The following is an 11,551-nucleotide window of genomic DNA, read 5'->3' as shown; positions in this document are numbered from 1 at the left end:
TCAGAATAGATATCCTGTCAAGTATAGATCAGATCACACCAAAGATGGCATCAACTTCAACCGTGTGAATTAATTGTCTGACCCTGAGAAGGGAATGAGAGCGATGAATGCTTAGGTTTTCTCAGGATCAGAACATAAATAATTAAGATCACAGATGAATACATATATGCACGTGACATTCACAGTGGACTGAACAGGGACCTAAACTGGACAATGGACAATGGAATTGGATGTGTGCAGTATGATGAAAAACTGAAATATAATGTTTTGAGGTTTATATTTTTAACGTTTATTAAAAAAGCAAAATGTATGTTCATCTCAAAAGAAACAGTTAAAAATGTTAAAGCATATAAACAAATTGTGTACTAGCAGCATCCAATCATTAGAATTTTCTAGAATTCCTCAGTCCAGTCTCGGCAAGCTAAAAATATTACAGCTTGCAACCAACTGTCTTCACCATAGTGCAGATAAAACAAAAACTTTATAAAATTAACAACTGAAGGTTAAATAAGCTTAAATAAAGGTGTTAAATACAAGACACTTGATCAAAGCTTCTGTACAAAGATAAATGAATTTGGCATTGTACAAGTGATTGGCTGGCTCTCACCATACACGATTTTAATAGTTAAGCAGTATAACTGTTTTAGCTGAACATCAACTATACAAAATTATCTGAAGCTGGAGTGGGCTAACCCAGTGAGCCATTTACAAGGCATGTGTATCTTTAGAAAATCAGAACACTGTTTATATTCAGGCACCATTTGTTCCTGCAAATAAATAATCCCATGTATCTGCATCCAAACTAGTGTTAAACACATCAGTGCTAACGTTTTATAAACACAGCTTTGTGACTATTCACTATACCTCCATTCTTATTGCTATGACAATGTGACTGTGGAAATAAACTACTGTACATACAAAAAATAGAGCACCTTTTAAACATTAAGGTATATGTCTGGTTTTTCTTTTTATCATACAATACTGAAGCCCAAGCTACTGTAAATTGCTTTAACATCTTCACCAGAGCACCTGAAATACAAGAAATAAAACCCAAATCGTTCTTCTTCAGGCAACTCCAAGCCAGAGCATCTTCTAAAAATGTCTAAAATGACACCAAGAATTTTACATTCATCTTCACACAAACGTCTGCTATTCTCTGCTTTCTTCAGATGAATACAAAGATAGATCCACATGGCCCTCAGTCTTGTTCAAATGAATAGAGCTGGACAGAGAACATCAGAAACACCTAAAATGGATTGTGAACACAATAAAATGATATTTCACTAATTCAAAAATACAGCTGTTACACAGTTCAAATAGTGCTTTCCAAAGGCCTAGACATTAGGATTTCTTGTCTATGGTATTGAAAAACCATTCTGTAAATTTTCTTAGTTGAGCAGCTGCTGTTTGAGACTCCTCCTGAAGTCTCATGTTATCTTGTCTCAAATGCTGGACCTCAGCTTGAAGAACTGCTTTGTCTTGTTTTTCCTGGTTAATAAAAATATAAGTTGAATAAAGTGAGTAGCCAGGATGACATTTTTGTTGCTCATATTTCTAAACGAGTCACAGAGCTCTGTTTACTTCAGCTCTCTAATCCATTGTGACAGCTATTGAATTGTAAAATGAATCCCAAAATGTGTTGCAATGTTTTATTGAAGAAGATAACATTGCAGGTTAAAAGACTAAATGCAATTTCTATATGAGAATTCTAGAGCCCAGCTCCTGTATAACGAAGATTTGAGCACTAAAAAATTATTCTAGAGTTCAGATTAGACTCATCCCTAAAAGTAGGGTCTGACAAATTGTGACACCTCCCAAATCTGTTTTCCCAAATAAATGATTCAAGATTGGAGGATTAACAAGTGATACATAAGAATTCAAGTAATAAGGATTTGATTCCACAAATACAAAGCTGAAGAAAAATGTTTGGCTTCAATCATTTCCCTCTAATAGTTTATTTCATCACCAAAAATATGTGGTCCATTGCTTAACAGATCTGGAGCCAGGTTCCTGTTTCCAGCTCTATCACTAACTCATTGTTTGATCCCAGTCATGTCACAAACCATTCTGTGCCTCTGTTTACTCATCTGCAAGTTGAATATCATACTCCTGACACATAGTCTCATGGACTGTAAATGGCTGCATTCGCTACAGATAGGCCTCCTTGTGGATAGGTCTGGGAATTAGCTTTCACTCCACATGGCGCCCTCATCATTGGTTGCTCAAGACTTGAAGTGCTCACTCTTCTTGACTCTGCTCTCCAGTCATGTCGCTATACACTCTCCCCATTCTGAGGTATCAAAGTCCCACTGGCCAAATTGTCTGGATGCTGCCTCAGACTGTCTTCTGTTTCACCTCTAGATAATGTGCCACTTCCCAGTGGCTGGTAGGGGAACCTGGGCCAGCCCACAACTCTGGGATCCAGCCCAGGGATCCTGTGACTAGCAATCCAGGTCTGTTCAGTCTCTCTTGCTGTTTCCCTGGGCTCCTTTCTAGCCCATGTCTCTATCTCCTAGTCTAGCTCTAGGTTTACCACTGGAGTATCCTCTGCTCCCTATGGCTACTTCACCCCTCTTGGCCTCTTATCTGACTCCATAGCCCAGGGCAAGATCCCAGGGCTCGCTTTCCCGCTGGACTTCCATTTTGTCCCTGACCAACTTCCTTTCCCTCTAGAGAGTAACTGAATGCACCTTCTCTGCTACTCCCTCCTGGCCTCATTTCCTGGTTTTATAATTCTCCCCCAGCTGCTCTTCATCGGAAATTAGGCTTTATCAATCCCATCCAGATGCAGCATATAAAATTAATTGGCCCCTTTTTGCCCAACTTAACCCGCTCAGGGCTTGTGTAGGGTGAACACTTCATCACATGGATGTACCACTCTTTGAAACCCTTGGCTGAATGGTACTATAGAAGTATAGTTATTTCTATTGGAGAGCAATGGAGACATTTCATTCTGATGAAGAGATTTTTACCTTCCGGAGGTCAGTTTGTAGTTGCCGGAGGATCACTTCCAGCTGGTTTACTTTTCCAGTCAGAGTAGATGGAGTATGCTCCCTACAAAGTAAACAACAACTTCATTCCAGAGTTAGTTCAAAATACTTCCTTCCTTAACGTCAATAAAACGTACTTTTACAGGGACGCAACACAAAAAACAATTGACCCAGGGCCAATTGGGTATGTCAGCTGGAAAAAGCAACAATAGACTTGCTCAAGCACAAACCCACTACTGTGATGTCTGAAATATGTTGCTGCGTCTCACACTAATGAAGCTGAAACGAAAAATGACTTTAAAAAGGAAGTGCTTGAAATACTACTTGCACATGTATTTACGGTCCAAATTAACTGTTCAACTAAATAATGTGAAGAGTGCATTTGTTAACAAGCTGCTTTCTGATAAGGAACATAAATTAAAAAGCAAACTGCAACAGCAATGACTGTAAACCTACATGTTTCTTTCTCTGGTCTGCAATTTTGCCATGTCAAGTAAAAAGATAAACCAGTGACTTTATGAAGACAAACATTTTGTCTTGAAAGGTCAAATATAAAAAATATAGCCACAGGTTAATCAAATGCATGACTGAGGGAAAATGCAGAGAAGAGCACTTGTCCTATATATGACAGTGAGCACTTTGGGAGACAGTTACATACACATTCACAGATTAAATTAGACGTACTGTGAATTATTTCATCTAGATGAAAGAAGCTGAAGAAATATACAAAGCTAAATCAACTGCTTCATGCACGTTAGCAAATTGGACAGGTTTGACAACACTAAAAATGGAATATCTGCATGCCTTTTTGCTATTCCTAATGCACACTATCTGGCAGAGGAGATGTGAGTTTAAAGTCATTGAAGAGAAGTGTGCTTTATCATGTAAGTAGGTTAATTTGTCTAAAATTGGTTCTAATTAAAATGACACCCTAAAAAGCAAAAAGGCTAAAGTTCCTCCCCACCTTTCCCTTTTTCTTCCACTCCTCAAGTTAAAAAGCAAAACAAATAAAAGGTTTTTAAACTACTAACAGATAAATTCTATTGCTGAATCTTCCTGAAACCCACAACTCGCTAGTGGAGAGGATAGAAGCCAGGTGGTAGTCTAGAGCTCCAAGCACTGGGCTAGGTGTGACCACTAGAGTGATTCTGATACATATACCCTCTTTGGCCTTGAGAACGTTACAATCGCTCTGCTTCATCTGTAAGTGGGGGATAATGGCTTGCCTGTAATTGTTCTCTGAAGACACATAGCTGCTATCTTTGCTTGTACCATGTCACCAGACATGGAACTCCCATGACTTTGAAGGCCTAAGACCCCTTTCTCCAGTTGGGGGCACTGTATGCAATCCCTGCTGTGCAGAGAGAGACAACATCCACTGATAAATTCCATCTAGGGTGACCAGATAGTAAGTGTGAAAAATTGGGATGGGGGAGGGGGGGAGGAGGGTAATAGACACTTATATAAAACTAAGCCCCAAATATCAGGACTGTCCCTATAAAATTGGGACATCTGGTCACCCTAGTTCCATCCAAACGGAAGGTAGAAACAAACAAAACAAAGTGTGTTTAAAGGCAGGGGTGGGAAGGGGATTATAACAAAAGACTATAGAACTCAGCTTTGAAGGGAGGTAGACTAGTGAGTGGTGATTTGTAGATCAGATTCTACCCCACATTAGATGTTAATTTCAAGCAGAAAACTTCATTTGGCTACCTAGCAAGCTTGCTAGATGGAAACTGACCAGGGGTTGGCTGCAGAAGCAGACATCTCTCTGAGGCAATGTAAAGGCATATTCAGACAAAGTTACAGATCTGCAAAGGCTTAGCAATGAAATGCGCAGAGAGCCATTTAGACATGTTGCTCTTAGAAACAAGGGAGCCAATTATATTTGGTGTTAAAGAGGAAACAAAAAACTGTATAGACTTCAAGAACTTTAGTCACCTTCAAACCAAGTCCCAAGGGTCATTTTCACACTGAGTTTTTAAGAGAAGGACCTCTTAGTATAGTCACATAGATAGGATAAAATAGTAGTAGGATGATAGAGATTTCAGTGGAATTCTTTGGAAAGAAATTAGGAGGTGCTCATAAGCAAATGGTTTTATCTTTAAAGCACTTGGGTGTGTAGTGGGGCAGTAGGGTCTGACATTCTCTGCTAGAAGGGACTGGATTTCCTGTAATTTCTTCCCAATCTTGCTGAATTTGGTAGAAGGGAAAATTTACAAAATGTATTCAGAGAAATATTTCTCACCCCACTTCAGAATGCTTCAGACTGATCTTTCAAGGTCTGCATTACTACAGCACTGGTTATCCTGGGAGGCCTGAAGCCACTCTAGTTACATGAACATTTTAAGGATCATACGTCTCTGAAGGGATGCTTGCTGGAGGACATGGCTACCCTGTGATGCTCCTTGGCTGGTGGAGATTAGAAGTGCTCTGCCGGACAGGCACCCGAGTCCTGAGGTGCAAAGCTCCTTCTACTGCGGCAGTGTTTGCAGCTGCAGACCTCCAAACCTCCTGGCTACCCAGGCACTTTCCACAGTATACGCAAACTTGAGAGGAAGGAGGTTGATGGAGCAGAGATCCAGCCTCATCAAAGTGCACAAGCTTAATTTACTCAGCATCAATGTTTGGCTGCTTTGGAGTGCTAAATACAACCACAGAGCAAAGAGGATTTACTTTAGTAATTGTCTTTATACCGGTATATATCAGAAGGCAACCACAATGCCTACTTGAGACAGGGATCACTTTTTTTGTTCTGTGTTTGTATAGTGTTGGCTTACACAATGGGGTCCTGGTTATGACTAGGGCTCCTAGGTGCTACAGTAATACAAATAATTTATAATAATGTATCACTGAATTGCTCAGAGCTATTTCTTCTAAGAGGAAGTGAATACTCTGTAACTGGAGCTTCTCTGGCTAATGCTGAAGCAACTCCAGAGATTTGGAGATAGAATGCTTCAGCCTGATGTGCTGACCTGTCTCATTTTGTCAAAAAATTCAGAGGTATCATTGGTCTATAGGTATAGCAAATGTGATCCACCTTTAAGTGCTAATACAGCCTCTGCTGCCTAAGTCTCCAATCATGAAGGCCACCTAAATTCCTCTCCCAGGAAGACTCAGTCTCCTGCAGGTCTGATCACCAGTGGTGCATAGGTATTCCTAGTCCTGGATGGACCCTGGCAGCCCCTGGGTTTCCAATCATTAGCCTCCCAAGGCAGTGGAGGTGCTAAACACTTACCTATGCACGACGATCTTCCTAAGGCAGTAGCAGAAGCTTCCCTCTAAACCCAGTAATACTGTTTTTACCATGGCTTGCCAGAGACACTCTTCAAATGACAGTTACTTGAAAGATCACATTTGAGATATTTAAAAGCACAGTCTTATTTAATGACTTATCTGTTTAAAAAAGGGACATCAGACGTTGGCAAACTGTCAGCCATTGATGTTCCTTAGGCAGTACCCCGGGGTGCTGATGAGCTTTAAAGTTCTCTGGACTGTTGTCTCAGCAACAGCCAAAAACAGATGTCTGTTCATTGACAGGCATGCACCATAGTACAAAACACTGCAACCTCCCTTCATATTGGAATCATTTTCTTTCTATTCTGTTTTCTTTTGCCTTTGGTGATAATCAAAACAGCAAACAGTAAGCTGACTATGTTCTACTCATCCTGGAAGTCAGTAGTTTCAAAAGATGCTGAATAAAATTTCATATATATTACTTTGTATATTCATGTGGATAGCTCCTTCTTATCCTTTGAAATGTCTATGTGCTGGACTAAGGAAAATGAGTAGCGTTACCCAGTTTAATAGAATGAAATATGAAAAACAGGATTTGCTCTGTCCCATGCTGACAGCATTTTTTTAATGGATCTAAAATTTTTCACCATATATCCCAAATTCATATAAATTGCTTGAGTGTTGATGTTGCATGGAGATATTTAAAGAAGCAGATATGTTGAGATATTTAAATGGACATATGAAATAATATGTATTTATTGTGTTTTCTCAGGCAACTATCATTGTACTATCTACGTGCCACAGAACAATTACAGATGGCATAGTGTGTTCCTTGAAGGGCCAGTTTCTCACAGCCTCTTTAGTTCCTCCTGTGTACGAATCCTTCTTGCCTTCTACCATTTCCCCTTCAGTATTCCATATTGTTTGTTGGTCCTGGAAAGTTGCTATTACTCAGTGCCATTAGAGAGGTAGACCTTGCATATAAACCTGAATGAACATGACCAAGATTGTGCACCTTCTGATATCCTTCAGGTAACCTACAGGGAGCTACACACAGTTTGACTTTATAGCTATGGAATCCAATCCTTGCTCCAGAATTGTACTTCAGTATCCCTGTTTCTATTTTAAAAACTAGGCCCAACATAACAAAAGTCAATGGTCGATACAAGTTCTCAGAACTTTTGAAAAGCAAGCACCTAATTTTAAAAAATGCTGAGCACTCAGCCACTCCCTTTGACTTCAAATGAGCAGTATTCTTGGTATTGTGTGTACAAAATACTTGGTATTGTGACTTTGTTAAAGAAGTTGATTTAAAAAAAAAGAAAAGAATACCTCTATCTATCATTGCAGCTTATCTTTGATAATTCTTCAAGACTTCATATCATTGCACAGAGAGATGTATGTAGTTGTTATGGCCAAGACAGTAGGAAGGAGCATTTGTCCAGTGATTCAATGAGCTAGCTCAGCATTCATGCAAGTTTTCTCTGGATTTTTATCCCTTAGAGCAACTATTATACTAAACAATCTCATTGTTTAGCTTATTGCGATCTAAAACCTTTACAATTTACCATGGATAACAGTCACAAGTTGATGAGTTGCAAAAATTGTTCTTAATTTCCAGAAAGCAGTACCAAAACCAAATTAATTCCTGCCAGTGTCTTACTGCTGACAGTTTTTCAAAATTATTGGCTTATAATATGCTAACTCAATGATCAGAGTTGAACTCAAACTTTTGGAAATGAAAGGTTGTGCCATAGTTGTAAGAGGTCTTTTCTGCAATATTTACAGTGAAGTCTCAATTTTGATACCATGATCATTTGAGCATTTTAACACTGTTCTTTGAATAAATACCTACGTCAGTTAGAATAACTTATTTTCCCAGGATGGAAAAGAAAAAAAATGTTAGGTTTTATTAAGTACATCACATAGTTTCAGAACTTGTTCAGAACACATAATATACCATATTAAGAGGAAGTAACTGTCATCTGCTTCATAATAAAAGTGCTCTAAATCTTACATACCTAGTAGCATCAATGAAATCTTTTCCATTTGTTGGACCTTCATCCAAAGGTAACTCTTGAGCACCCTCCAAACCAGGAGCTTGCTGCATATCATTCAGGGTGCAAAAAGATGCCACTCTCTGATCTGTAAAGGCAAAAACAAAGCTAATGCAAAGCTATTTGTAAAGATGATTTAAACAAACAAACAAACAAACAACAAAATCAAAGGCCAATGTACAATTAATTATTTGGATCTGATTAGAGCCTGGGAAGTAGATTTCTGCATCACAACTTTGAGGACAATCAGCAGATATAAAATTTGTTCCAGCCGGTTGCTCTTGCCAACATCTGCATCAACATCTGGTTTGCACGTATCAGACAGAGTGATAGATTTGTTCTGACTACTTAATGCTAATTTGAACAGTAAATTGGTTTCACTGAAATCCAAAGACGACCTGGGAAATAGGGGCAATGACCAGTGACAATACCAATTCATGGAAAATGTTTTAATTTTCCATAGAGCTAAACCATCAAATTCCACAGAAATCTGCACTGTTCCATTTTTATTATTCTGATATCTCAAGCACATTGCATAAGCTGCTGGTATATCTATATTGAAAAGCAGTATACAAGTGCTATTATTATGCACTTATTTTATCATATTTAAGTATAAAAAGTAGCTTTTGTTTGGTGAAAGCACCTTCAAGTACCAATACTATTAGACTAGAGCAACCAGCATACATGCCCAACGTGCTTGGAACTTAGCCTGTCTCCCAATGACCAATCATTATCAATGGACATTCAGTGTAGCTGACAAAATATACCACACATCATTTATGAAAAATATGCCACACAGACCATCACTGTACAGGACAAGCATAGATGATTCATTATGATTTAAATTGTTTGCTATGGAAAATCCATATTCTGTGGATATTGATTTAACTGATTTCCATACAAATTCCATGCCTGCAGCTTTCTATTGACTCTGGCCACGACATGCCTTCCCCCCTTCACTCACAGGCACAAAGCTTGCATTACCATGCAAACGTGCAAACACATGAAATAGAAAGGAAGGTTTACTAAAGATAATAGCCAACAATCAACCCCAGACCATCACCTAGAAACGATGTATGATGACAGACTGGCCCAAGATCTTCATCAGAATCAAAACCTGGAATAAGATTTAGAATGTTCCTATAAACAAGCGAGTCCATCCAACCATCTATCTGCTAAGGCAGCTATGGTCCTTATGTAAGATTCACGTAATGGAATATTGTCAATGCAGCTCAGACTGGCTCTTATTGTGAGAAGCCCTTAAGTTTTTCAAAACCAATTTTTATATAATGCCAACCAACATGGTTGAAATTACACATTTCATGCTCAGCAGCCCTAATATAATGCACAGTATTATGATACATAGCATGGAGATGTGGTGCACCACAAAAGTAAAATAACAAACATTTGGCAAATCATTTTAAGTATGAATTTTTAGTGACTTGTTTTAAAAGTGCTACAAAGATTTTTTTTAAAAAACAAGGAATCACAGCAAATAGAAGTTTTTGTTAAGTGCTTATATAATTAACACTTTTGGAAGTCATTGAAAACATTGACAAGTCATTTCCAGCTATATTACTCTGAAGCAAATTTGCACTTTTATATCTGAATTCAAGATCAACTTTATATAGCAGTAGTTTCCCCAAGTTTTATCCTTATTTGCAATTTGTCATATGTCTCAGCAGTTTTTGGGTCATGAGTTTTCCACATACATCTACAGCGAGAAAAGAGAATTTCTTCACACACCATTGCTATCACAGTGACATAACTCACAACATGGAAGCAATAGAGCGCAATTAAATTAAACAGCAGGTAAAGGTCAAATGTAGTTTCCTTACTCAAATTAGGAGTCAGAGAAAAGATTGTGCAAACAATTATGTTCACAAGAGAAATGGGGCAGAAGTAAATTTTAGATACACATCGAATTACCCATTTCACTTGTTCTTTTCTGTCCTTTCCTAAATTTTGATTACAGAGACAAGGCAGGTGAAACAATATCTTTTATTGGACAACTTTCTGTTGGTGAAAGAGGCAATCTTTTGAACTCACACAGAGCTCTTCTTCAGGTCTGACTGACATTTGATGGAGGAGGACAGAGAAGCAGCGGCACAACTTATACTGCTGCTGGCTTTCCTACATGATGAGTTAATTAATTGTCAGTACTGTGCAAAACCTGGGTATTTTGTGCCACTAAAAACTGTATTTCAATATAATGTTTTCATATTTCTCACAGAAATGCTGAGTAAGTATTTCTACAAAGAATGGCTGCTTGTCTGGTCTACTGAGGTTAAGACATTTTCTGTTAAATAAAACAAAAGACTGTAGTTCTGGACCTACTAGGCGTATTTGAATCAAACCATCACCTTCACTTTGGTGAGGAAGTCTATAATGGATGTTCAGAACAGTCACTGAAAGCATACTGTGAAATTTTAAAATAAAATATTTCACCCAGTTTTTAAAAATTTCCATTAATAGATTCCAATGCTGGAAGGCACCATTGTGTTCATCTAGTCTGACCTTCTGTACAACACTGGCTATTGAAATTCCACCAAAATAATTCCTAGAACATACATATTAGAAAAATCTTGATTTAAATATTGTCAGCAATGGAGAATCCACCATGACCCTTGGTAAATTGTTCCCATGGTGAATTAACTTCACTGTTAAAAACATATGCCTTATTTGCTACCTTCAACTTCCTGCCATTGGATCATGTTATACCTTTCTCTGCTAGACTGAAGAGCGCATTATAAAATATCTGCTTGTCATGTAGGTACTTATAAATTGTAATCAACTTACACCTTAACCTTCTCTTTGTTAAGTTAAATACATTCAGCTCATTGAGTATCACTATAAGCCATATTTTCTAATCCGTTAATCATTCTCATGGCTCTTTTGAACCCTCTCCAATTTATCAACATCCTTCTTGCATTTACTTGCAAGTTTTACTTCTAGACAGCAAAAACTGTAAATAGATATTACTTTAAATGTGCACCGATTATAATTTGTGCATTTTTAACTTTATTCCTTGCAAAATCGCCACTAAATTTCAAATATTGTATTTGTATGAAATTTAAACACTTTAATCTAAGTATAAAATTTATTACACCACCATCAAGCTTTCTCATTTTACCTTTCCAGAACAGGGCATAAGACAGTTCTGAGAAAATGAAATAAGGCAATGGAATATTGCAAAGTAAATGGGTCCATAGGAAGTTTCTTATTCAGCTGCATGTCCAATATTTTTTATTTTCAATAATTATTTCT

At 37.9% G+C, this 11,551-nt stretch overlaps 1 protein-coding gene across 10 annotated transcripts in view; it reads right to left on the bottom strand.

The window, feature by feature from the left end:
* Positions 1-265: 265 nt before the first annotated feature.
* SIPA1L2 (signal induced proliferation associated 1 like 2) overlaps positions 266-11,551 on the bottom strand; it is a 215,484-nt gene continuing 204,198 nt past the window's right edge. For all 10 annotated transcript variants that reach the window (XM_067535855.1, XM_067535856.1, XM_067535858.1 and 7 more), the window contains 3 exons: positions 8,249-8,372; positions 2,973-3,054; positions 266-1,488 (listed from right to left, as the gene is read on the bottom strand). In XM_067535855.1, coding sequence (XP_067391956.1) covers positions 1,342-1,488; positions 2,973-3,054; positions 8,249-8,372 — 353 coding nt within the window. In that variant the 3' untranslated portion in view covers positions 266-1,341. The remainder of the gene's footprint in view (positions 1,489-2,972; positions 3,055-8,248; positions 8,373-11,551) is intronic.

The sequence above is a fragment of the Emydura macquarii genome, unplaced genomic scaffold, assembly GCF_026122565.2.
Source record: "Emydura macquarii macquarii isolate MOO-44397 ecotype Brisbane River unplaced genomic scaffold, CSIRO-AGI_Emac_v2 contig_3517, whole genome shotgun sequence".
NCBI lineage: Eukaryota > Metazoa > Chordata > Testudines > Chelidae > Emydura > Emydura macquarii.
The sequence above is the reverse complement of the archived record's forward strand: the minus strand, read 5'-3'. Positions and strand labels throughout refer to the sequence as shown.